The 27,500-nt window shown below is 38.3% G+C and overlaps 4 protein-coding genes across 8 annotated transcripts in view; 1 reads left to right on the top strand and 3 right to left on the bottom strand.

Moving 5' to 3' along the window:
• Nucleotides 1-15,404, bottom strand: part of LOC137984763 (uro-adherence factor A-like) — a 23,657-nt gene extending 8,253 nt beyond the window's left edge. Inside the window, exons 1-3 of one of the 5 annotated variants that reach the window (XM_068832036.1) lie at nt 15,008-15,402; nt 14,113-14,281; nt 1,862-1,937 (exon numbers count right to left, since the gene is read on the bottom strand). In XM_068832036.1, the coding sequence (XP_068688137.1) occupies nt 1,862-1,937; nt 14,113-14,142 (106 nt within the window). In that variant the 5' untranslated portion in view covers nt 14,143-14,281; nt 15,008-15,402. Of the gene's footprint in view, nt 1-1,861; nt 1,938-3,060; nt 3,291-6,006; nt 6,120-7,680; nt 7,956-14,112; nt 14,282-15,007 lie in introns of those variants that run through there. The other 4 variants (XM_068832032.1, XM_068832033.1, XM_068832037.1 and 1 more) reach the window with 4 other exon arrangements.
• An 859-nt stretch (nt 15,405-16,263) lies between these two features.
• LOC137984827 (uncharacterized) lies at nt 16,264-22,490 on the top strand. The gene is made up of 2 exons (XM_068832126.1): nt 16,264-16,400; nt 19,626-22,490. The coding sequence occupies exon 2, from the start codon at nt 19,999-20,001 to the stop codon at nt 21,100-21,102; it is 1,104 nt and encodes a 367-aa protein (XP_068688227.1). The 5' UTR covers nt 16,264-16,400; nt 19,626-19,998; the 3' UTR covers nt 21,103-22,490.
• LOC137984828 (small integral membrane protein 15-like) lies at nt 21,360-25,840 on the bottom strand. The gene is made up of 3 exons (XM_068832127.1): nt 25,567-25,840; nt 25,149-25,247; nt 21,360-23,969 (listed from the first exon to the last, which is right to left on the bottom strand). The coding sequence occupies exons 1-3, from the start codon at nt 25,661-25,663 to the stop codon at nt 23,917-23,919; spliced, it is 249 nt and encodes an 82-aa protein (XP_068688228.1). The 5' UTR covers nt 25,664-25,840; the 3' UTR covers nt 21,360-23,916.
• Nucleotides 25,841-27,029: 1,189 nt separating this feature from the next.
• The window catches only part of LOC137984627 (E3 ubiquitin-protein ligase NRDP1-like), a 2,502-nt gene continuing 2,031 nt past the window's right edge, over nt 27,030-27,500 (bottom strand). The window contains exon 2 of the mRNA XM_068831829.1: nt 27,030-27,500. This exon is cut by the window's right edge and continues 1,293 nt beyond it. The gene's annotated coding sequence lies outside the window, so the exon portion shown is untranslated.

Genomic DNA, 27,500 nt, shown 5'->3' with positions numbered 1-27,500 from the left:
TGTATTGTTCCCATACTGATTTGAGTAGATGAAAACTAATTTGTGCAAACAAACTGACAGTGCGATCAAACAAAGACTCGGGCAATGTTAACAATAGTTTGTTGTCAACTAATGTGTTGTTTAACTGACAACTTATTCTAGACTTAAGAAAGAAAGCGAATATTTTATCGCAAAAATATCACTTAATTCCTCCTCTAAGAAGAACATGGGACAGCGCCGAAAACGTGGAAATATTTCATGCAAGTTCAACCTATCCGCGTGGAAAGCGGGTCAAAGTTCTTTGTAATCTTTATAATTGATTTCAAGAGTTCAGTGGAATATTTGGACTTCATTGCACTAGCCTAGTAACAATAATATCCCAGAGAGATAAGTTAATGATTCGAACCCTCGCCTAGAAACTCGACCTCTCGATAGTTCAGGGGTTACCGACTTTCTCTTAAGTTTTTATTTTGGATTAAACTCAGAGCTCGAACTAGGTTCCGGCCTGTGAGAGTCAAAGAAAGTGAACTGCATATGTTTGTGTTCTGGGGGTGCGCTTTAGTTCGTCTTAACTGTTAATTCAATTTTCAGGAAATTCAGTTGAATCTTTGGTGTGGTTGATACAGTTATTGTATAAATAAATGTTGGGAGAGTGCTTCCTTGAAGCCACAAAAAACGAAACGATGGTAGTCTTCTCGCTTAGAATTAACTGGTACTATTTTTAAAACTCACCAGCTCTTCAGTAAACGCAAAAAGTAGTTCTGCCTTTTCAAATTACTTGACGTTATATGCAGATCTATGTCACATCGGTTTTCAGACTGAGTTTCTTGGGCGAAGGTTTCACTGTTTACACTTGAATTTATGTATGCATAAGAAGTCATGTTGTTTTTGACGAAAACATGGAGAAAATACAGGAATATTTTTATGCCTTTGTGACGACAATAGATTAATTTCAGTATTGCCGCAGGGGAATCAATCTCAGACTGATTTCTATGAGGCGCGGTAATAAACAGAAGAATGAAACTCTGAAAAGGCAGTCTTCGTTAGCTCAAAATCGTTTTCAGCGAAACACAATAACATTTATTAGTTTTCACCAAGGAAGCGTCATTTTACAATAATAGAGCGGAAAATGACAATTATGAGAACTCAAGGAGCTTTTTTCGATCGTTCAAAACGCCGTCTTTTATCGTTTAGTTGACCTGACGGAAAAACCTAGTTTCGAATTTGTAACGTGTATATACATACATATATCTTCGTTGGCTCAAAATCGTTTTCAGCGAAACACAATAATACTCATTAGTTTTCACCAAGAAGCTTCATTAGAGCGGAAAAAGAAAATTTTGAGGACTCAAGGAGCTTTTTTCGATCGTTAAAAACGCCGTCTTTTATCGTTTAGTTACGACCTGACGGACAAACCTAATTTCGAATTTGTAACGTATATATTTATCTGACAAACCTATTACCAAATTATAAGTTCATAAGCTCACGATAATTCCGAAATGTCAGTGGACCGGAAAGAAATTTGAAGGATTTGTATTCTAGTTGTTTAGACGTATTTCTTTGTTCGTTTTAAAGTGCCGACTAAACGAAGAGAGAATAGGTTACTTGAAACTGAAATCAAATTCATGATTTTGTCCTTACCGATCAAACTTATCACAAGATGACTGAAAATATTTATGATAAGAATATAGTACATTTCTAAGAGTCCAGCTGGAGCTTTTGTCCAAGGAAGTTGTCTCTGCCTTAATACACATCATGGAATAAAGGAAAAGATTGGGAAGCTTTTCTGAAGTTAAACGACTTAGCATAAGCCTGTTTTTTACCAAAATAAAGAGCTGGATTTTCCAGGTTCCGTCACCAACAGTCAACAAACTATAATTACCTTTCATCTCCACGCTATTGCTATTGTCCTCGACTGCCACCATTTTGTCCTTTGAATTTTTTCTTTTGCTTGACTTCTGAAAAAAAAAAGGTATATTATTAGACGAATAACGTGCAGTAATCTAAAAGCGATCACGAGGCATCTGGGTTACCACGATACTTTAAAACTAATCAGATTGGTTAAGAGTTTGGTGTGATTGTACAACCAGGCCAAAGTAACAGCCTCATCTTTCTGCCTAATTTTTTTTATCATACTTATTCTTAGTTCTTGTTTCAGGTTAAAATTACTTTCGTTCCTAAAATGTGCCATCGAAGAATATTGGAATATGTATGCCATTTACCCATCGGAATTGGTAACCAAGAAACATTTTAAATATATCCTGCAAAACATTGCTATGTCAAATTCTGGCAATATAGTTCGTCGATTTTTATCTCAACTTGATAGTTTCTGAAATAGTGACACAAGAGATTTATTTTGGGATTTGGAGAAAGTAAGTATTTTTCCCAAATTAAAATGGAAAATGGTTTTGTTGTGGAAATGATCGAATGCCTTAAAAATGGAATATGGATGTGACCTTGTGATCCCTTGTCGTTCTGAATAAGACTAAGCTAGAAAAAGAAAACAAGTTAGGAAGTTGTATTTTTCACCATGAATTCAATCTTCAAGCTTGTGATGAGATGTTTAGAAAGAAACATGAAGTAAAAACAAAGCAAAAAACTCAGTATAAATAAAGAAGGAACCAGAATCTGTTAATAACCATTCTTTGTCCGTTTATATATGATTAGGATCTGTGATAGTCGGCGGAATAAGTTGCAACGAGGTTATCGCTTGTAGTGTTATCAGTTGGATAAAATGAACCATTTAAGTGCAAAGAAATCAAACAGGGCCGATTTGCTCGACGCATTGTTAGTCTTACTAAACATCGTTGAAGAAGTATCAAATCTCTAGATTGTTATGGTATTTTTAACAAGGGTTATTCCTAATCACGCTTCTAGCAACCCGGATCAGATTATCGGTCATTTTTCGCTACAAAAAGGTGCAATTCAAAATTCCACTCCAAGAATATTCCTTCACATCGACAAGCGGCACGTGAACACAAGTAACACACTTTCAAATGAACGAAAAGGGTCGGAATCGAGACAGCGTAAAGTACAGTCTCTACATATGTGGTGTAAATTGTTAAATGTGACTTAACATACCGTCCTTTTTGCCTTCACGTTTCTGCTATTAAGCTTAGTCATCGTGGTTGCTCAAGAAATGTGTTGTCACTGGCCGTATTGTTGAGAAGGCGAAGGATTCAGAGATGCTGGTGGATCAGTATAGTGTCTGTACTATAGCCCGGGACTATAGCATGCAATGACGTTGATTTGTCAAATGAAGTAGCCCAAACCGCCTTTGAGGTATATAGCACCATTTCCGTCCAACACAAACACAACATACCGATCAGGATACTAACAAAATGATTGTTTTGTCGGATCGCCACAGCGTATTATACCGCCGCACTAGACTCAAAATACGTAGTAGGTGAGATCATTCAATGCTATTGTTTTGTTTCATCAACGCTAACAATAAACTGAAGAGCCTAAATAATTGGCATTATTATCCTTTGGGATACAGACAAAGCGAACGAGAACTGAATTCGCGTTGCATGTATTTATTTATTTATTTTAAATTGCTGTTTCAAGTTGAGTGAAGAAATTTCGGGTATTTCCTTGAATCATCTAGACTTCATCCATAGAGTGTTTTCACATGACGTCACCGCGGTCATGTTCGTGTTCCGAAACAGTGGAACGACAGCCATGTTGGTGTACCCAACTAATCCTTCGGGAATTGATCTCTATTATCATGCGAACGTTTTCTTTTGTTTAGGTGGAAAAACAAGGTTACTGATCACGTGAGTGAAAACACCGAATTCATCTTTTTGAAACAGCTGCCAGAAAATAAACATTGCATTGCCTTCGTCCTGCACGCGAGTCGAAGAGAAACTAATCATGGAGCAAGGATGTAATTATACCTAACAATAGCATTTTGTTCCTTTATTGCTTAATTGCACGATAGTAGGAGATAATGCGCAAATATAATTATTATTCAAATCGGTAAACTGCTCCCGAGGGAGACGTAACCTCACACATAAACAGCAACAAATAATAAAGGAAAGCAATGATTGGTTTTCTCGCGAGAGGGACTGCTCGTGCGCATTACTGCCGAAGCTGGCTGGAAGGTCACGAGATTGAAAAAGGAAGAATAATGTAACAGCTGAAATAAAATATGTCCTAAGATGACTTCAACAGTAGACTTTCGAGACTATTTGGCTTTGCGAATTGATCAAAAAGAGGACATTTCCGCCGGTCCGTTTCGACTCAAAACAATTTGAGTTGTAGACTAAGGAGTTCAATATACTTAATTACTGGCCGAAAGTTGCTCCGTTCTTTATAAAGTAACTTTTAAATTGCCGAAAGGGTGAAAATAGTTTCTTTGTTGCAGTGAATTGAGCTCAAAGCAATTTTGCCTCTATTTGAACTGGGGTTTAGAAAGAGTTATTTTGTTAACCAATATTTGCTTCGTTAAAAGGCATCAAAACAAAAAAAAAAGCAATAACATACTGTTTTTATCACAACAATGATCAATTTGGTTATAACATATATCCTTTATCTTACGTAACGAAAGGCTTCCAAAATCTACTCTAGAAAAATCTACTCTGAATTCACGTCCTTACGAGAATATTTAAGATTTATGCTGTCGATCTCTAGAAGTTCTTGGTTGATGCATAAACTGTAATTCTAACTATACACTGGCTCAAAAACTTTTAATTTCTGGAATAAACTAAAGCGCCGATTCAAAACATCCCCTCGAGAGATCTTGCTCGCAGGCTAATTTAGACTCTTAAATTTTTGTAACGACAGGAATGCAATCGTGAAGTATCCCAAGTCGCTATAATTTTGTAGTTTTTGGATATAGAATGACTTTATTATTCCTTATATTGCTGTAATTTTTTATTTATCACAAAAAGGAAGAATTTGATAATAACGTCAAAAAAATCTATGTTGCGCTTGCGACACAAAAATTGCTTACGCACACAGAATTTCTAGAAGCCAGTTTACAAGGTTCGATTTCAACTGTGTCGGCCCGAATTATCGGCCCGACGACGTCGGAGCGCAAATCTTGTGTTTATTTTGACAGTCGATGAACGGCCGATTCACGGAAAATCGGTCCGATTCAAAAAGTCTGATGCAGTGCAACAGATTTTTGAAGTCGAGCCGACACTCCGAAAGAAACCGCCCTGTCAATCAAAGGGTATAAGTACGCCAGTGTGTATAAAATACGCATAAATAGCGTTCAAAATGGTGGATATTAACGGACAATTTGCACGGTACGATTTATTGGCCCGTCAAAACCGGCCAACAAATCATGCTGTGTAAACCGGCCTTAAACCACAGAAATGTTTTGATCGGTTACAGAATTGTTGATTAATATTTTTTATGGCATCTAGAAATCGCTGTCATAATGTCGTTCCGCATCGTAACGTCCAGCTCCTAAATGTCACCCAAGCATTTTTGTATTACTTGGCACATTGTACCACAAAAAGGAAAAAGGCCCTGCGCATTTTAAGTGAGCTTGTTAGAGAGTTATTAGTTCATTTTTAGTAGCTACACCAGGCTTTCAGCGGCAAACGATAAATAGGACTACCGTCTTGTAAATTGCACAGTTGACAAAGGGCCGTGATGCATTCCAGTCACTCACGCGTTACTTTTGACCGATTGCCTTTAAAATTGCCAAGTTCGACCAATAAAATAAAACTCTCGGAAAAGGTTAGTGCTTATGTTTAAGAAGGTGTTTTAACGAAGCTGACCCAGTTTCAAAAGTGGCCGGGCGTGGTACTGAAAGACAGATTTATCTTTCATTACTATCGGTTGCTGAAGCGAATTATTTCAAAGAGATATATTCAAGCCAATACATCTAGATCTGCTCCTCTGGATAAAACTTGACTCGAGAATTTCGATTTATAAAGTTTTCGTACACAAAGTCCACTTAAAAACAAAGCGATTTTTCAAGACTTAATTTTTGATATTAAAATATACTTATTGTCGTATTTACAAAGTCATAATATGTCTTAAAATGACATTATCTAATAAAATTTTTCTCACCTTGAAAGTTACTCTTTAAATTCTCTTGTTAATTGCATTTCAACCCGTTTTTCTTGAGACTGTTTTCGACAAGCATGATAAAGAAGAGAGGGTAGCAATGTACTCCAGGTTTGTAAGTGAATACTAAATTTTCAAAAATGTGTGCGTGATATGATTCAGACACCGCGATAAGTGGTTTCGGAAATAATTAATTGTGCTGTTATTAAAATAAAAGAATTTGTATGCGTTTCATGAAACTCGCTTAACCCTTTCAGGCCCGAGGGGTTCCCCATTGACGAGTAAAATCGTCTGGCGTTAGACAGAGTAAAATCTATAAGTGCCATTTGGCACTATCGGGCCTGAAAGGGTTAAAGAGATTTCAAAACAAGATCAGAATGGAATACAAAGCGAGATATATGAAGCACTTTTCAATTTTGGTGTTTATACTTTTTTACCTAAGTGGGTGGTGAATTATTGAATAAAGCGATCACTGTCTAAAAAAAATTATCATAGTGGTTAACACCGAGATATTTCTAGGTCTTTCTTCGTTTAGGATTGCCTCATAAACGAATTCGAATTACGTTGTGTTCACTCGAGGGAAAGTTAGAGAATATTCGGTCGAAACAGATTGACGTCGACGGTTTTCGTAGCACACGACTGGCAACACCTCAATGTTGTAGATTCTGACAGCTTAGTGACATGGGTTAACAGATTTTAATGATCATACTTTCAAGGAAAAAGTATCTCTCATGCATCTTATTAGCTCAAGTTCAAAGGCGCATGGGAATGTGGGATAGATATCCGAGAGGGACTAGTTTCAAGTTTAAACTGTTCATGAACACATTTTTCCTGAAAAGTAATTGTGCGTAGTAAATAGTAAAGCCATTTGCTGTCAACTCATGTGCTCAAAAAAACTCAAGAGGTAACGCAGTCTGTCAGGCCAGTCGACCGATAGTCACGTTTTTCTGGGACATATCATAAGTGTGAATGCAATAAACATTTGAGATCATCCGGTGAGGCTACTAAGAGATTAAGCAAAACAGACTACTTCGTCTCGAACCTCACAATTTGTTTTGACTGGGTAAATGCAATTTTTGAAATGAGGACTGCAAATTTTTTGCTTTAAGTGGCAGTTTCTGCAAGTACAGGAGCAGAAATTACGTAACACAAAAGAAACAAAAGACAGAAGACAAAACAACTACAAATAAAGACTAATCTCAATTCACCAAAAACACCATGCTTTCCGGTACCCGCAGAAAGACCCCTTTACGTTCTTATGCATGGCGCTGTTTATTATCCTGTAAATGATGGTTAAACCTTTGCTGTGGATGTAATCCTTATATGCAATTATGTAAATGAAGGCTACAAAATAGTGCTCTGCACCTTATTCCAATATGGCTGCCATTTCAGTATTCTTTTGGCTTGTCTTTCATATACCGAATCCGCAATAATTAACCTCCATAAAACAAAAGAACAAAGCGAACATAACAGTACTTAATCGACAATTACGTCTACTCAGAATAACAACGGTTCTTCTGTCTTCCGCCGCAAAGAATACGGTGAATAAGGTGTCTTTCTTTTAGTGAAAAACGCTGTCTTGAATTACGATTCTGTTAGGATCGAATGATCATGGTCCGAGTATTTGATTTTCTTCCTTTTTAGTGCTCTAAATTAAAACAGAGTTACAATGCTTACTTTTAAGTCCTGTGGTAGGATTAAGAGCGGACAACAAGAGTTCAGAAACATTCCTGATGCACGCATGTTGCAGCCTTCAGCAAATCTCTTTTCATTCGGTCACTGATTGGATTCTTTTGTTGTCAGATGAACATCTTATTACCTTGTTTTCAAAACCAAACCTAAGTTCAATACTGATTAATTTTTAGTGTAGTTCAACGGCCCTGATTTCAGCTTCACTTCATTATGTGAGACAACTAATCCTTTGCGTTATTGACACTTGAGTATTGAGGTGCGATGTGCTTATATTTGCTGCTTATCCCACGAAAAGTATTGTCTGGAAATGCCACATAATTGGCGTATTTATGGCAGGTTGTTAATATCAAATACACACGCGATCACACAGTTAAATCGAACCCGGTTTGATACTTTTTCAAGCATTAGTTTTGCCTCGGCCAATCAGCAGCTTGTCGGTTGACTTCAATGCAACGGTATTCAACATGAAAAACAGATAGTGAAGGCCGTCACTACGACAATGGAACTGAGGTTCAAATTCTTGATCCATAAACGGCTTCTCCCACGCTGTTAAAAGATGATGCAGTTTTGATCTTTTAGTGGGAAATTTTATCGGAAAACGATATTTCAATCCGACTCTAGGACGCCGTCCTCTGTGCATCTTTTTTTCCTTTTTAAGATCCTAACTGATGCGTGGTAACGAACGCGCCGTAGAGCACGAAAACCAATTAAATTCTCAGCATGCTTTGGATTTGCCATCGCGGCGTCTGTAATTTCGCACTGCGCTTTGCTTGTTTTCGACTTGCGAAAAGCAGTGTTTCATAATAGTGAACACAAATTGTACATGCCTGTCAGTATTTTTTGTCAATTTTAGACAAATTGTCGTAAACTACACAGATATAAGCACTTGGACAGAAAAAGATAATATGAGAAGCATCTTCTGCCTCTGTAGAAACCAATACAGTGTGGTTAATAAGCAATATGTTAGTTGTATGCTGTTTTCAAATGAATAAATTGGCACGGAAATCTTTTAATCGGCTGTTTTTGGAATGTTTGATAAAACAAGGTAAATCCTCTTCACAGATTAAAACTTTGACCAGAGACAAATCAGTTTGTTCAGTCGCACTGTAATACAGAACCGGTATCTCTATAAATAAAAAGAGAACTAAAAGAAGCTTTGTCTTATATATTTGACAGACATTATTCGTCAAACATTTCAGTTGAAGAACTCACGCTATTAGTTATATAGGATGCCTCGTTTTGACGTTTCTATAGTTATTTTGTGTAAACACCTCTGTCAATGATTTGAAAATGACTTAAGAGGTGTTAGGTATGGCGGAACCCGGCATTCGGAACACCCAGGAGTGCTATTATCACTCGCTGCATTGTTTCTCCATTAGTAAATGCACTGTTAAATTTTCGACATCTCATCTCTGCTTTTAACGGTTTAGTATCAGGTCTTGTGTTCACAGGCTTGTACGACACAGTCAGCGGTAGATGGAATTGCCTGCGGTATCAACTTCCTGCGCCCTGTTAAAAAGCGTCGTTTAAAACGAGTTTCTTTGCATGCGACAGAAATAATAAAGCATATCGGACTAGAGAGCACTTAAAGTACTGCTCCCACTTACAGAGGTAAATCAATTATTCTAATACTATTAACTTCTCGAAAATCATGTTCAACATTTTAGTTATTTCAAAGAACTAAACAGCTAGAGGCCCATCCTGGAATTCAATACGGCTTTTATTTACCTGCAGTGGTTGTAATTCGCGATATGAACGTCTTTGGAATGTTCAGTTTCCTGCTCAAAAAATGTCTTGTCGTAGTGTTGGAGAAAGTAAGTAAATACAAGTGTTCTTAGTATTACTTCGCTGTGTAATACCATTATACTTAATGGAGATTGTACCAAGTGGCTTCACTAAGCTCTATTGTACTGATGAGAATACTTTTTTCCTTGCCAAATTGATACTAAAATTACTTGTTTCCTGTTTTATATCTGTCTGAAATTGTCTTGGAGAGGCTACAAATAAGATTGTTGCACTTTTGGTTAAAGATTGTTCAGTCACTATGACAACAACAAGAGAACCAATCGTGTTCAAAAGAATAATTCGCGGCTTTTCCCGCCTTTCTTGTTAGCACTATTTCCTGCTTAGAGTTCTGATTGGTGCGTTTTTTTTGGGATTCCCTACGTCTGCCATGATTGGTCAAAGTGGTTTGGGGTCGGGTAAGGCCTCATAAACGCAATAGGGAGCTTAAGCAACGACAACGGCGACGGCAACGAGAACGTCATCTCAAAATATAAATTTGCGTTATTTTAATCGCTTCGTGACTATTTCAACGTTTTAATATGACAAGGGTGTGGTATTTCCTCAAAGATGACACCTGTCGGAGCGGAACTCCATTTTGGGAGAGAAAATGAAAATTTATCCTCAAGTGCTGACGTTCTTCATAAGACCAAAAACTTGGCTATTTCACGTTGTTGCTTTGCTGACGACGGCAACGAAATGGACAAAGGTGAAAAACGCACGTGCAGGGCGTGCAAAGCTATTGTTTTTACCCACTAAATATGCAAATTCGTGACGTTCTCGTTGCCGTCGCCGTTGTCGTTGCTTAAGCTCCCTAATTTCGTGGCTATCACGGGCATTCCGGAAAGCAATCAAAACGGATAATTGAAAATTCATAAACTTCAACAAAAGTGTGTTTGTGCAACATTTAAAATTTGTCCTATATCTTTTTCCACGAAGTTTTGTAAAGCAAATTGGCCGGAGTGGCATTTGAAATAAAGTCCAGTTATGATTGTCGTATTTACAACTGTAAAATAACATTTCTTTTTCCGACAAATAATGTTCAACACAATATCACATATTCAATGTCAATTCATTCGCTAATCTGTTGTGCTGGGTAACATGCTTTTTAATTCAAATTAAGGTGAAGGGATAATTCCCTGTCATTAATTAAGTTACGTGAGCTGGTCTTACTAAAGTGGCTCCTGAATGATGAGGCAATCAGGGGCGGCCTTTTGAAAAAAACATTGTTGTTTGGAAACTAGAAAGAATCGAATTCTTTGCTGGTACTCTTTTTAGAACACGGATAATTTTTAATCGCAAATGGGTCAGAGAACCTTATTAATATGCAATAAAGGCAGTTATGCGACTTTTATCGGCTCTTAGCGGAAAACCACGATAAGGTTAGTATTTTTCGCCAAAGAGACGCACAAGTCAATTTGCGCACTCAAGTTACTTTTAATGGTGTGTGACTTTACATAGAGCGTTTTCTATCATTTTACGACAATTAGAAGTGAAAGAAACGTTTTACTGTAAATCAAACATGAGATACTCCAAATTGCTAGGAGAAAAACACTTTGGCTATTTTAAGTGTGTGGTGGATTCAAATTCGTGTCAGTAACCACAGCGATACCGAATTCTGTCAGTGGTAGAGAGGGATTGGAACTGAACCTTGCGTTTGCACATGAAAAATTGAAGACTACGCGGCCTCCATATCAACAAGGAATTTCAGCTTTTCGAAATATGATTCATTTCAATCACAAAAACATGAGCATATTGATTGTCAAACGTCTGCAACATGGCTTCAAAGTCAATCGCTTAGCTGACAAGGAAAACTTACTGCACAATTTTGCACAATCCGACTAGATCACGGAGGGTCGTGGGTTCGAATCCCATCTGGGGCTTGAGGGCGAGTTCCCAGTGGGTTCTCTGAACATCTCATTTCTCATGTGTATATATCATTCTCACATTCGCTCACTTGGGCTCACTTGGGTGGTTGGTTGGCCGCATCTCAGATATGCTTTAAGGTGACTGCGCGATGCAGTTATGAGCCTATGCTGTCAGTCGTCTTTTGGATCTGTAGCTGCGTGATGCAGCTCGAGTCAAAGACCCACAATTCACCCTTGCTCGGCAGAGTCTCCAGTAGCTCAGTGGTTAGAGCATCCGTACTGGATCAGGAGGGTCTGGGGCTCGGATATTTTCCGAGTTCCCAGTGGGTTCTATCAACATCTCATTTCTCATGTGTATAAATTTTTAACTTGTTGCCAAAATGCCAATTTTGATATGTTTATGTAGAATAGACTAATGAACTTTTTTTCCAACACAACTCCCCCCGCCCTCCCATCCACAGTGTGTGCTTAAATAGCTCCAAATCGCCGGGGAAAGAGCTTCTCAGAAACCAATATCGTTGTGGAGCATCGGGACCGAATGATAATAAAGTTTGCGAGTTACTCGCTCGGCGTACGAAGTGTGTGACCCTGTTATTGAAATTGTCTTACTCATCAATTCGTTGTATGGAAATAAAACAATAGCAATTTCATTCAGTTAAACAATTAAACTCGAGACTTTACTGTACTGGTGAAATAATATTAGTCTATGATTGTTTTTCTTTCTGGTTGAGGACTCACCAGAAAGCAATTGTCTTAATATATATACCTCTACTGTATTACTATATCTTTCATTAAACTCAAAATAGGCGCTGTTGTTCTAAATATAGAAGTTTCAATAAACTATTGTATTCTTCGAAATTTCATTGAGCCTGAAAATAAGTTACACAACAAAATGATATATCGAAAAGCGTAAAATCGTACAAGAGAACATGCTTTGGTGAAGATAAGTTTACGCATTTTCCAACTTTTTCCGTGATCCGCGTTTCGTGAAATTTTAGATTTGTCAGCACAAAATTTTAAGATCGAACTATGAGTTGAATTTTCCAAACAGGAATGCTCGCGTCAAGGATGAAATCCGTGCTTATGGTGGTTGTTTTTCGGTGAATAATGTTCCTGGTTCCAGCTCAGCGAATTTCACGGTCACGCGATTTACAGCCTGAAGGCGAAGTCACGTTCACGAATAAGAACTACAAGTAAAAGAACTTGTACACTTGTTGCTATAAAACATGTTACGTGTAGCAAAGAGAACACAAGGTCTGTAGAGTACATATCTTGAAGTTGAAAAAAATAACAACGGTTATTTTCAGATAATATTTAGATAGGACCATGTGGTAGACGCTTTTATCTGCGGTTTTAAATCTGGGTAAAATAATTCATTCAATGGCCCTCTCTGAACGAGGTGCTTTGTCTGTACAATTGCAAAGGAAGGAACTGTTTAAAAGCATTGTTTTAATGGAGGAAACATTCGAGCCACAAGGAACTCCATCACAATAGTTATTCATAATGAAAACGAGTGTCTTACTTTCTGGTGATCATACATGATTTACATTCATATCCGTAGATTTTTACAAAGGCACTTTTACTGCCGAGGAAAATAAGGAGAAAGTCTTTGATTTGATGAGATCGTATTGACACGTATTTTGACATGAGAGGGCTTTGAAGCGCCTAAAACTGAAATCATATGAAAACGTTTTTCGTTTAACGGCTGGAAATAACAATCAATTCTACAAGTTGTGAAACCTTTTTTTTCATTTCTTAGGGAAGTAGAAGCCTGCAGTATTCGACTGCCAGGTTTTGTGGTAAATAAATATTAGTTGCTCTCTGTTTTTGGTGTTTTTATTTCCTTTTTTTTAGAAACTAGATTATTGGAGAAAACACTAATACAAATCACGTCTTACTTTAATCGCAACTACTTTAAGACGTATTTGTGTTACGTATTGATATTGTAAACAGCCGAGAAGGGAATCAAAATAAACAAAAAAACGAGACATACACGACAATGATATTCCGAGTATCTCACATTACTTAGGAAAGACGCTTTACCATCCACGGTACTTTAAAAAAGATTATTCTAAAAGTCCACCCTCTGTTTCCGAGTTTCGTTTTTATGTTCATAGGAAATTCACAATTGCTATAACGTGCGTGACCATGGCAACTGCGGGTAACAATGGTTAATATAATTGAGAGAGGTCTTGAGGTCTCATTCATTTTAAGAACCTTGGTGATTAAGATCCGCTGATAAAAGCATTCCTAACCTTGAAAATTTCGAAACATGTTTTCGATACTAAACGTGATTCTTGCTGTAAACGAAGAGAGGTACTCGTGCCTACTAGCAAGTTTAGCCTAAAACTATGTTCATGTTTGTTCTTTCACTGATTCTGGGAAAAATGGATTCCTCAGTTGCTTAAAAAGGTGTCAAACGTTTCTGGTTTGCTCGGATGCTCTGAAGATGGCAAAAATATATGTGGAAATCTAGCTATGCCGGCGATGTGCGATATTTTCTAGTGGCCTGTGCTCTCTTTTCACGAAATATCGCGGTGACGAAATCACAAGGCATAGTAGAGGAAGATTATGAACAAAGCAAATAGTTCTTTTTTTTGTACGAAATTTCGTTAAATCAGGCGTAGATATTGCTGAGGTTTTAGTTGCTTGGCATAAATGAAAATGTCTCGTTTAGATAACATTACAAGCGTGCTTTATGTAAAATATGATTTGACACGATCATTTGCTTCATTTTTACATAATAAAATATGAGGAAGATATTTACCTTGCACGGGCAAAAAGCCGTCCAACCCATTGTGTTTCTCAAAGTCTTCAGAATCTAATTAGGATCTTTGCAAATTATCACTGCTTAATCTTCCCTCGATTGTTTCAGCCGGGCTTGCAGAATGAGTGAAATAAATGCTTGCACGTCCGGGTTATAAATGCATATTTCCCTATGTAGGTGTTTTGTGAAAACCGAATTAATCAATGTAACAGGATAAGAGATTAAGACTGACAAAACAATTCGAGCATTTTTTTTTTCGCTGGCCCCGAAGATTTCGTGTTCATGATTCCTGATTCTCCCAAATTAGGCTAGGATAAAATTAGTCTTTTGCTTGTCTTTAAGTCAAGTCACAAACCCGATCAAACTCGAATATTTAGTTTTGCCCAAACAAATACTTGCAAGTTTTACTCTTCTGCAGACTGATGACAAGGAAGCGCCAAATAAATTGTTCATAGCTTAGTTCCTGCACCTTAAACTTATGAATCATTTCCAACAAAAACTTGCCGGAATTTACCAGACGTTTCATCATTCGTGATGTTTAGACACGTGTCGTGATTTGACACCGTGAATCAACGTCAACAGCCTCTTAATATCACACAATTGCACCTTCTTGTGCTAGCTGTCGCAAATCACTCTGATTCACCTTTTAAAAGTCCTACAGTCATTTTTTTTTCTGTGTTATTTCTTAACTTTAGAGGGTTTTTTTGTATTTGTTTAATTTCTCACCCTTGAAGTGTCACGGACGTCGACTTTGACGCTGTTGAACATATAGCGGGCGCCGGCATAGTTTTCCTAAGGCGCGCAGTAAACAATTTTCGGATACAAATTACGGTGCGGAGGAGTTTATATCTTTGTTGAAAATGTGAACGAAAATTTAATTAAATGAACAACGTACCTTTAGTTTCCTGAATTTGAAACTTGGTTTGCTCGGAAGCAAGGGACCTTTAAACCACGTTTTCATCATGAAATCTGCAATTGTTGTCTTTCACACGACACGACCCAATTCAAACCTTAGACAAACTTGAGTGTCACCGACTTTAACTTAGATTGTTCCTATTAGAGGGCTCCTTGATATTGTCCTTCAGTTGGATATCGCGTGTTTTACATTTTCTGTCAGTAATCGTCGGTTTTTTGAAGGCCAATATTTATTCTTCAAACCCCGCTGTTCTTGAATAATAAAGGAGTCTTTCTCAACAAACGTTGTTTAAAATGGCAACTAGTGTTTACAATCGGCGCGTTTGTTGTTTGTTATAGTGAAATCAATCTTAAAAGACTTTAAAATCACCAATTGGCATGCGGAGCCAAAAGGTTATCTGAAAATACTTCCCATCACTGCAAGCCACTATAAATACTTTAAATATTCTCAGTATGACTAAGTGATGTTTTCTTGCCAAAATATGTTACTCTTGACCGGCTAAGGACTAAGTAGCGATCGTAATCGACTAGAATACGCGAAAAATCACATCAACGTGCCCTTTCGCTTGCTTCCCACGCAATTCCCGCCAATATTTTGTGATGTCGCAGATGTCGTGCCGCACCGCGAGTTCTGCGAGTACCTGTATCAGATTGGTTACTTTAGTGCTAGGAGCGGAACATGCTCTCGAATTCTTTTTCACGTACTTCATAAACAATGGGAGTAGTTTCATTGCATCACAAACAGTCGTTTCAGTAAGTCGAGTCGAGTGTTTCAATGAAATAACAATGATTTCAGGAATACTGTGATAAACTGTAATCGAGATTTTCATAGAAGCAATTTGAGCCGTGAAAGTTTTTGTTTGAGAACATATTACCTCTCAATCCTCCACATAATCCCAACTTTCGGCCGATTTTTTTCCAAAGATATTGGTCATTAAGTAATTTGTATTTGACTGGGAGATTTGGCAATTCCATATCTGTCCATATTAAGAACAATCCATGAGTTTGGCTAAGATCTTGTCTGAGGAAATTAGATTTTTGTGTCTAACATTGAAGACCGCGCCTCTCATTGAAGTCTCCTCTGTACAGAATACACTGCCACAGGAGCCCTCAGGAAGCGGATTGGGAAAAGGAACATTCTGCCCCCGCACCCACACCCAAATTCGTTTCCCCGACCGCTTTATCTTAAAGTGATAGAGAAGTAATAAAAATGTGTGAGTGGACCTCAGGATCACAATGACATAAGACGGCGAGAGTTTTGACTTGGTTCGGTCAGGCGACACACCCCAACATGGCGACCTCGTACCCAGAGTCCGCTTTTCTTGTGGTCAGCACCACTGGCCACTTCCAATTTATGCGCAGTCGCAGTGAAGGTACGTGTACGCACACTCAGAAATTTGAAACAACAGTAGTTGTCAAGGGTTAAAAACAAAATGGACTTTCACTGCGACGAGATTGGCCGTCTGGCTACGGTGGCTAGTACCTTACGCGTGCTTAAGGTCATGTCCCTTATGCAGTGGCCGGAAGCCAGGCACAGCAGTTTCGGCCATTTTAGCCTTCATTAGTTCAATCGGCGTCAAGAATTGTGAGACACTCTTATCTTTTAGGGTATATTTCTTTTAATAATTCCACTAAGTACTCACTCCATTACTTCATCACGAAGAAAACGCAAAACAGGGCGTGTCCTCTTCAAAGTGATACTCGATGAAACAACTTTTGAGTGGAGGAAATACGTTCTTATTTCAATTAAATGGTTCCTGAAGAAATATAAATCCATGAATATAATGGTGTTTATAATGTGGTTTGAAAAGACGTCAAATTCACGAAATGTATTTTTCGATGGTCAATGACTCGGTGCATAAATTCGCCAAACAACGTTTCCCAGTTCATGTGAAAGTTCATCGAAATAACCTTGGAGACTAATATTTTAACAACTATTCGCAGGGAGTATTTCATGGAGTTTCCAGTGTTGTAGTCTGCCCAATTGGCCCGGGAAAACGGCTTCGATTTTGTTGAACAATGTTAAACGATGTTGGACGATGTTGGCCGATGTTGAACGATGTTGGACGATATTGGCCGATGCTGAACGATGTTGAACGATGTTGGCCGATGTTGGTCGCTTGGATGCCAAACGGTTTCAACACATCATCAACATTTGATTCAAGAAAGCTTCCGCAGAGGCCTGGTATTCAGTCCGCGGTTGTTACTATGGATACGAACATAAATACGTCATTGAAAGACCGATCAGTGCGCACGCGCATACCTGTAACAATGTTGAAAGTGGATAGCAACTTCATTCAACATTCGCTGTAACATTGAAAAGAAATGAGTTGAATGGCTGTTGAAGCAAAGATTAAACGCATTTAAACGCATTCAACATCGATTCAACTTCGATTCAGCGTGGCTCAACAAGGTTGAAAGGGGGGTGACAAACGATTTTTGACATTGCTGTTCAACAAGCAAATGCTGAAAAGACGTTTGCTAGGGCCTTAAAGGGCACACCATTAATGGAAGCTTTCAGTCGGTTTTGTAACGCTCACCTCCTAGGGGGTGGAACCGAAATAAACTAAATTAAATTTAGGTCAAAGTAAATTGGCCTCCAAAACATGTCTGTAATAGATGAGGCCCAGCAAGGCCGAAACAGCTGTCCATGGCTGCTAATTGACCGGGTGAAATAGTTGTGCGCATGCGTGATGTGTTGGCCACATCAGGTTGGTGTTTTGGTGTTACCTTGCTTTTATTGTTTTCTTTAATAGAGACAGCAGCACCTTACTGCGCCATCGCTTCTTCCCATTGAACAATATTATTAAAATTTAGTTCCTTGTTCTTACTCTAAAAAAAACTTTTTTATTCTGAAAATATCCTGCTAATTAAAATCAATGATGAAATGGTATTCATTTCATCATTGATTCATTCCTCACGGGACCATTAGAACCCACAAATGACCAGCTCCCAACGTCAGTGGCTTCATAGCTCAGTTGGTTAGAGCGTCGCACCGGAATCGCGAGGTCGCGGGTTCAAACCCCGTTGAAGTCCTGAATTTTTCAGGCTTCTCTACGCAATTGTAAAAATTGCATTCATAACTGCGAAGATCATAGCTTCACTTAATTAAAATCAATAGGGGGAAATGTCTAAATCCAGCTCTGACATATAGAAATTTGCAACGTAAATGCCACTAACTGTTCTTTCGTCGTGTCTATATGACCAGCAGCTGGTCAAAGTTTGCAATCTACTACTGAATTGACCAGTAGTCCGGTAATTCAGTTTTCAAGAGCAAAAACAAGCCGCTAGACTAAACCCGAGTTTTCTCCCTTTAAAAGTTATGAAAGGTAATTGAAATGCTAATCATTTTAAAATAATTACTTTATTTATAGTTGAAGGGGGAAGGGGGGGGGGGGGGGAGGGTGAAATCAGTGAGTAGACTTCAATAATGTTGAAGTTATCAGCGCTGTTTAAAATGGGTGCCTAAGACACAACCTCGTCGCCAGGGCGCATTTCCCTGGCTTTGGGTCCTACCCAAAGCCAGGGAAATGTGCCCTGGGCACTGGGCTGTTGCCTAAGACATGCCGCCGGTCATTCGGTGGTTTGAAACCTTGGTCGGCTGCCCGCACTTTGGCTTTTGTCGTAACAGTGATTCGGGGTCGATCACTCAGCGTCCGAACAGGGGCACCCAACGTCAATTTTCGGAAAATGTCTGTTCGGAAGACGATTTGAGATCTAGAATTTTCGGAACATTTGTTGTAAAATTTCTTGCTTGCCTGCCTGTCCTCGGATTTTCGAACATCTAAAAAATGGTATTGATTGCCCATTTTTAACGGATATTTTACCCTAAAAAGGTCACCTAGAATTTTCGGGAGCCTTCTTTCTGGCTGAAATTTTCGAAAAGGTAAGTTTTGATCCCTATAATTTTCGGATCACTAGACTTTCAGCAGGAAATCCGAACAGATGAAAAATTTTTAGGGAATAAAAATATGCCTATATTTACCGTTTAAATACTAAAATACGTTTAACGATGCTATGTCTAACTGGTTTTGAACTATGTTCTCGTTGGGTGCCCCTGTCCGAGGACATGCCATCCTCGTGGGTTACTTCACACGAAAGACTGATCTCTATCATGCACAGACTCCTGAGATCTCTTTTTCAGCGAAACAGTGCTACACAATGCGGAAAATCTCTTTGACCATCGGGATGAGAAACCGAAACAAATCGTTATCAAATCACTGATATGGAGAAATGGTCCCCTGAATATCTTAAATATCAAATCGCTGTATTTTATTTTGGGAGAAAGCCGTTTCCCAATGTGCCCGAAGCATTTAAGAATTAATTTTTCATAGTACATAATAAGTACACTTTTAAAACCAATAGATGAAATCCCTAACTGTTACCAATTCGCGCACGTGTTCAGTGACGAAAGAGCAATGTCTTGAGCTACTTATCAGAAGTTAAGTACTCTCTTGAAACACCTCCCTACGCGAAATCCTATCTCGTTTCAATTCTCGAATATATATTAAACGACATGCATCGAGAAATGCATGCAAAACCGGCGCCTTGAATTAATCAATATTCATTGTAACCATTGTTTATAATTCTGCTTGCAGGACGCAGTTGAGATTCTTTATTCATCGCGTAAAGGGTGAAAGAAGTTCCAAGATCTGTGAATCCTCTTTGGTAACGACAAAACATTTTTAGTGTTTGCGACCGGTTTGCGACGAGGATCCTGCGATTCACCTTGAACGACCTTCAATCACGCGACCTTCCCAAACACGCGGAGAATCAATCACTTTCATTGGTTGACGTATTATTAACATGAAATCAACGCAGACGACAGCCACCTGACATCCTTTGTACTGGTAGCTTAAGGGTTACTTAAAATCGCGGCTGTTTTCCTGTATTTTACGCTCGAAAACGCCAACCAATTTCAACAGTGTCTGTATCCAGCCATTTTAATGTTGAAAGCCGGCTCGGTTTAAAATGCCGGCGAGCTACGAGACACTAAACAAGAAACCGCGGCCGACCGGCGAACCGCCGTTCACGTTGAAAGATTTAAAAGCTGTCGTTCCACCTCAATGTTTTGAGCGCTCAACGTTGAGATCTTTTTCGTACGTCGCCTGGGACGTAAGCTTGGCTTGGCTGTTTTATTGGTGTACAGGACATTTCGATCACCCTTACTTGCCATCATGGGCCAGTTATGTGCTGTGGCCGCTGTATTGGGTGTGTCAAGGTTGTGTCTGCACCGGTGTTTGGGTTTTGGCGCATGAGTGTGGGCATTACGCTTTTTCAGATAGCAAGACTATTAATGACATTACCGGGCTTGTGTTACACTCGGCACTCCTTGTGCCTTATCATTCGTGGAGAATAAGTCACGCAAAGCACCATCGGAGCACAAATGATATGGACCATGACGAAGTCTTTGTCCCCAGTACCAAAGCAGAGTTCGGTGAAGCAAGTGTTGCTGCCCTCTCTTCAACCAGCAACATTCTAAACCTGTTGAAAGTGTCACTGCTGGGATGGCCAGGTTATTTGTTGTTGCATGTTACGGGAAGGAAGTATCACACACACACCGATCACTTTAATCCCAACAGTCCCATCTTCAGTGGCAAGGACTATAGAGACGTCGTCATCAGTGACATTGCTTTGGTCGCCTGGATGGGTGTCCTAGGTTACATGGCGTATCTCAACTCCTTTATGTGGCTACTGAAAGTCTATATCATCCCGTATCTCATTGTCAACTTCTGGCTGGTCTTCATCACCGATTTGCAGCATTCTGATGCGGCAGTTCCTCATTATAGAGGAAAAGAGTGGAACTGGTTGAAAGGAGCTCTTTGCACAATCGACCGGGATTATGGCATCTTGAACCACGTGTTTCACCACATTGGAGATACCCATATAGCCCACCACCTTTTTTCATACATGCCTCATTATCATGCAGTGGAAGCTACTGAGCATCTAAAAAAAGTCTTAGGTGAATATTATTATAAAGAGACTACTTCAATTTTCAAGTCCTTTTGGTTAACTCAGAAATATTGTCGCTATGTCGATAATGTCGGTGATATCTTATGGTATAAGCATGATTAATGCACAAAATACGTTTGGTAAACAAGGGATAAGTTTTGAAAAGTAAATTAACAATGTGCATCACCAAGGGTCCCAACGGCACCTTTCTCTAGCGGTGTCTGGGCTAGTCTCCCTCCCAGCCGTTTTTTGGATGTCACGCAACGTTCCCCCAAAAAGTTGCGTGACATGCAAAAAAAAGGCTGCGAGGGAGACTATGTCTGAGCCTGCCATGTTTAAAAAATGCTAAAAAACGTCTCATTTCAAAAGAAAAATTGATGATCATGTTTCATTTATTTATTCATTCATTCATTTTATTTGCCATTACCGGTAACCACATATTAAAAGAAAAGAGAGAAAAAACACAATACACTAGAAATTTCTAATAACTTAAGGACGATAGACTACAAATGTTTAAGGTGGTAATGACAAGGAAGCCCATGTAGAAACCGCGGACTTTATGTTGTCATTGTCAAAATTAGTTTTAATTCAATGTTTGAAAGAGGTGAAAAAGCTGACACTTTTTGTCAGCTGTCAGTACTTCCTGAAACTACTGTAAGCTATGCAAAATTAGATTCAAAACAAGTGTCTTGTTTTTGCAACACCCACATATAAGCATGACAGCCTTTTCTTTTGCCTCTAAACAGGACACTTAGAGCCATTTGCACAGGGTTTTATGGTTTCTAACTATAACAATTATGCTGTAACTGTAATATTATTTATAAAATTTGTCTTGTGCCAGTTAAAGAGATAAAAACAAATCCTTGGTATTTCCATGTTTTCAAAAAGGTGGAAAAAAATTTCACTTGCACGCTTGAAGCTCCCAGGAAAATAAGAATGAGTGCTTTTAATCGCGTGCTTTCAATAATATTAAAAATAAATCCTTCACAAAAGGCATCCTCAAGACTCTAGGGAATAAACTCATACCAATCCTTGTATTTATTTCCCAGAGCCTAAAGAAGATGCCTTTTGTTTAGGACTGAATTTTAATAATTATATCGAAAGTGGGCTATTGGAGACAAACTCTGGACTTTCTGATTACTAATTTGGTGCTTCTTTCAAAAATTATAGGGTAATTATTCCAGAATTTCTTTTATTCCAGACTTTTTTTCCTTCAGAATTCTTTTATCTAACAGTCATTGAAATTCTTTTTGTTTGCAATGCCATAGATTGATAATGAATAGTAAGTATAGTAATACATTGTAAGAAAAAAGAGGAGTACAATTATTCATCACCTAGTGACAATGACTTACACGTATATATTTGAGAAATTTAACACCTTTCAATGGTGAGGAACTTACCACATATTCTTAAAATTAAAGGAAATTGTTTTGGAATACTCGAGTAAGCATTGAGAGTTTGTAACAGTGATAAAATGAGTAAAGTTCTGAATAAAACCATTGTGAACAAAGGGTCAATTTACTTTTTAGTCACAATTCTTGATTGCCGGTAATTCATTTAAGTGCTGATAAGGGAGGGAACACTGACTTTCCAAAAGTAATACCAACAAATGTAACTACTTTTAATTATTAAATTATTTTGTAAACACGCAAATCAGACATAAAGAAAAGCCATCTTTAGCATGATTGGATAGCCTACATGCATGAAAAATTCTGTTTTTCTTGGTGGAGAAATGTAGCCTAAAATGTTCCAAGTGAACGAATAATGCGTTAACTAGTGAAATAACTTTTCCTCTTCCAAACGCCCCCCTTGGATGCCACAATCTTAGACAAAACTCTTGGGAAAAATTCGAACTTAAAACATCATGGTCTTTACACGCACAGCGGCCATATCGGCCATAGACAATATATTTCGCCCCTGAGCGTCAAGTTGAAATGTTTGAGAACAAGTTTCAGTTTGCAAAACAAAAGTTTTCAATCCATCAGGACTCAACATGGCTGCCATTTGATTAACGCCTATTTGACATGAACTCCCAAAAACAGTCTATTGGTCCCCCCTCTCCCCACTACCAATGTTGATAATGTGCTGAAAAATACTGTGCAAACCTTTGGCCATTGCTAAACCAACATTGGTTTAGGGGCAGGGGGAGAGGAAGTAGGAAGAATTTAAACTTTTATCACAGACAAATTAGGGAATGAGCATTTTATCGAGGCATGTCACATTTTCCCAATATTAGTTTTGTTTAAGATTGTAGTTCAAAATTTCTGCTGCTGCCACAATGGATATTGGATAGAGCAAATTGGGTACTGGTGACGTTGCGCAGTTGTTGGCCATCCAGCTTGCCCGTGTTTTTTTTGTTTTGCTTTTCACAGAATTGAAATATGGAAAGTTATGCTTGTGCAAGAAAACATGCACAGCAAAAGCAACCATGTACAACTTCATTAGAGATGTTATGGTTGATCTTTGGAAGAATGTCCTCTTAGTTACAAAGTGTCAATCATCACCAAGCCAACTTGTCAACACTTCCATGCTTCTCTTATTCACCACTTTACTTTACATCAATCATGATTCATGGAAGTAGTGGTTTCATGAAAATAAACTTATCTATTATTTTATTGTCCTTCATCAACCAGTCCCCCAAAGGCTTCTCAGGAACAATAAACAGATAAACAAATCCAACAGGAAGCAGTCGAGAAGTTGTGCGCACTAAAACCAAGGAACTCCAGACCTAATCCCTTAGCCACTCTGCCTCTTCTTGTCAAAGAAAGTGCTGAGCGTTGTTGAAGAAGTTGAACCGTATAATGCTGAATTCATGCAAGTATTGTGATCGAGAAATAGTTAACTCAAAAACACTCCTGTTCTTTTCACTTACTCGAGTTCCAAGAAAAGAATGCAATATGTATTTACAACAACTCAGATCTTCATCCAACTGCAAATTCAGTCAGCTTTAGCTCTCCTTCTCGATTTTGCTAAGTTTGTTTGACGAGAAGCTGCATTGACAAAAGTAAACAGAAGAAATCTGTAAGTTTTGTAAGGGGGGTTATCATTTTATTACAATGGAAGACCAGTGTGAAATTTATCATGGAATATTATGGAATAGTGTGCAGAGTGAGTGCTTTGTTGAAAAAGGGCAATAACACAACACAAAGCGTAACTGACTCTTTACGCGAATTTTGACTAATCAGATCAAATTAACAAAAACCAGACCAGAACCTCATTTCCATTTTGTAGAGACAGTTCACATTCTCGTCACACCAGTTTTCGCTGCCAAGCTTAGACTGCTTTCCACGGGACGCAATGAAGCTTATCATTAACAAACATTCCTGAAAATTGTGATTACAGTTATGGCTATTCACTTCAACAGCTTTAATAATTTTGGCACAATTTTAAAGATGTTGTATTGATTTTTGGTGTGTAAGATTGATTTATTTGATGAATTTTTTTTCCCTCAGAGCCAAACTTTATTGTTGAATGTGTTAAAAACAGGATACTGTAATAGCAAAGAGCTACAGATCACAGCCTAAAGTGCAGAATGGAAGACTTCAAAATGTGAGAAACTTTTGTGTTCTTCCTTACCATTTTTTGTCCATAAGTCCTCTGTTAACAGACACAGTTGCAACAAATGCTGACGAGTTCAACTCTTTTAGTTAATTCTCCTGACTGCTCTCAAATGAGCTTGAGTATCTACAAGCACTGTTGTGCACGAATTGACATGGAAAATAATTTAACTACAATTAAAATGGATCTTTTCATGTTGGCAAAGCCGTTATAGTGCGTGAAGGCACTGAAGCAGCCCACAGACCAACAGAACAGTTTGGCCTTTTCCTCTCGGGTTGAAGTCATGCAACGCTGCTTGTCACAACAGCTGTTGGGAACTGGTTTTTCGATTTGTCCAATCAGAAACTCCCTCGAACGTAATGTCCAATCAAAGAACTACTAGGACAAATTCTGTCCCAATTTGATGAGAAGGAGATGAGGTTCTGGGGTTGTGCGAGCGGAGGTTTTTTTTGTGCGTCCTCTACCGTTCATTTAGAATCGCTGAGCATTCTCTCCGACCTTGAAAAAAATTCCTCTGGCACCAAGGGTATTTTCTTGTTGGGCAGTGGACTAAAAGAACAAGGGAGGCCCTTAAGTTTAACCACTATTGTAATGTTGAGATTCTCACTTGCCTTTTTTCTTCTTGTCCTTTTCATTTTTTTCGATATGTTTCGCTAACTTTAGCGACAGAAAAAAGGTCACAACCATCAAAGGGGTAAGGATTGCAAACACTGCAAATTAATGAATAAACGTTAATGCATAATAAAACGGTTATCTCAGGATCATGACTTGCTATTGCTCTTATTTTGGTTCAGAAACTCCATTCATTCACATTTCTTTGATTTAATTTTTTTTCTGGTAAACAATAAACCTTAAATAACGATGAAAGAAAGGCCTCTCCTGTCTTGCTGAGCTGTCGGGTTCTCTTTTCTGCGACAAACTGTAGCTCTTGTGAGTTTTGTCATGCAGATCATGCATATCCGATCGTGTGGGATAGAATCGATCTCAACTGAGACATAAACTACTTAAAACGTAAACAGTGTGGATTACCGTACAGAAGGAATTCTTTCGGATTTAATGCAACGTATCTGATGAAGGAATCCAACGTTTCTTCCCAGGGACCCTTTTCCGTCGAACTGTCGGCCATTTTGAGTAATGGGTATACCGCTGATCATTTCATTACTAGTAACACGGTACCCAAATCTTTAGAAAAGGCGAGAGATTACTTTAAAATTAATTAATTAATTTTACAGCACTTTTGTGTCGGGCAACAGTAGTCTTTTCTGGGGCTGAGCTGAGATGACGATTTGGCACCATAAAATTTAGTAGGGAGAGGTACAAAAGTCCTCGTTTCCAGGTTCTTTCATCTCCCCTGGAGGTGTGGAGATGGAAGACCCTGGCAATGACGTTGCCTCGTTTCCAGGTTTTTTCATCTTCCCTGGAGGTGTGGAGATGGAAGACCCTGGCAATGACCTTGCCGGATAATGTAATACAAAACAAAAAGAATAGCCATGAGATGAGTGGGTTTGGGTTAAGGCTCTTTTAGCCTGAGTGCAGCTGCCTCCTCCTCCTATCCGAAAAAAAAAAATCAGGGAAGGCTCCTTTCTCTATTTTTTCTCCTGAGGGGAGGGTACAGTAGCTATACACAGGTTAACGGTCTGTGTGTGAATGTTCCAACAATTATTGTGTTATTCATGAATTTAGGAAGAAATATTGCAGTTCACTTATGCATCAGAGTGTATTATTCACTTCTGCTGTAAAGTTTCCTTATGCAAATCATTTGCTTGTTCTGTTTATACCACCAGCTCCCAGGTTGCATCTTCAATCAACACCCCGATAGACCTTACTCTGAAGTGGCTTAGAATATTTTAACACTTTGATATTTAGTAAAGCCCTCCAAAGAAAAGAAAATACATGCAAAGCAGATCACAAAAAACCATCTAAATATAAGAGATTTATTCTCTAAATTTCAGCAATTATTTTTTATTAATCAGTGAAGTTTTGGGAAAAAAAATGTTAAAGGCCCACCTTCAACCGACAGGCTTTTTGGCCGTTTGTTTTTGTTATGGAAATTCGCATTGCTTATCACAGCGATCTGAATGGATAAATTTCAGCTTTGGCTGGATTTTCATGTATGAAAATATTACTGTTCTACGGCACGCAAAGCCTGTCAGTTGAAGGTGGGCCATTAAGGTAGGCAGAGTATGACCTGTAAGTACTTTACAACTACTTATCTGCACAAATAATGAACTATAAAAAGTCATGGTATATTTTGCACTTGTTTTAGCGTATTGATACAGTGAAACAAAATTGTTGATAAAAGTGCTTTATTGCAAATGCTCAAGCAAACTATTGAAAACTATTGAAAATCATCACCATTAAGTGGCAATTCAGTTAACGATAAACCTGTATTTTTTCTGGCTGTGTTGTAGTTTGCAATCCACCTACATGTCAGTGTGGTGTCATTCTATTTTATCCACATTTCAAAGCCAGATTTAAGACAAAATTTGCACTATCAAGAAACATTTTTCACTCTACGTATTTTTTGCTATGTAAAACCGAGGATCGAGAGGATGGAAATGGATTAAATCTTCACAAATCTAGACATCTTTTTTAAAACAATGAATTCCTCATATTGACAGGAATGTTATCAGTCAATGGAGTCACTGAGTTAAATTCTGTTGCTTAAGACCAAGCTAATTAGCTACTTATTTACATTCATGTCAAAGGGAAGACGACTGAAATTGTATTATTTTGTAACCTTCAGTTTTACAATAGGCCATTTTCGAATTCTCACCGCTGGACTGGATCTAGCATGAAATGGAGGCTAATTCGGTCAAATCTTTTTAAATGGAAATTAATTTGCCCGCATTAGCCTCCATTTCATGCTAGATCCAGTCCGACAATTAGAATACCAAACTGGCCTATTGAAATGCTGTGCATATGAAATTCAAAGAATCAATGAAAGGTGTATTGATCAATAA

This window comes from Montipora foliosa, chromosome 14 (assembly GCF_036669935.1).
Source record: "Montipora foliosa isolate CH-2021 chromosome 14, ASM3666993v2, whole genome shotgun sequence".
Lineage (NCBI taxonomy): Eukaryota > Metazoa > Cnidaria > Anthozoa > Scleractinia > Acroporidae > Montipora > Montipora foliosa.
This window is presented reverse-complemented; position numbering and strand designations above follow the sequence as displayed.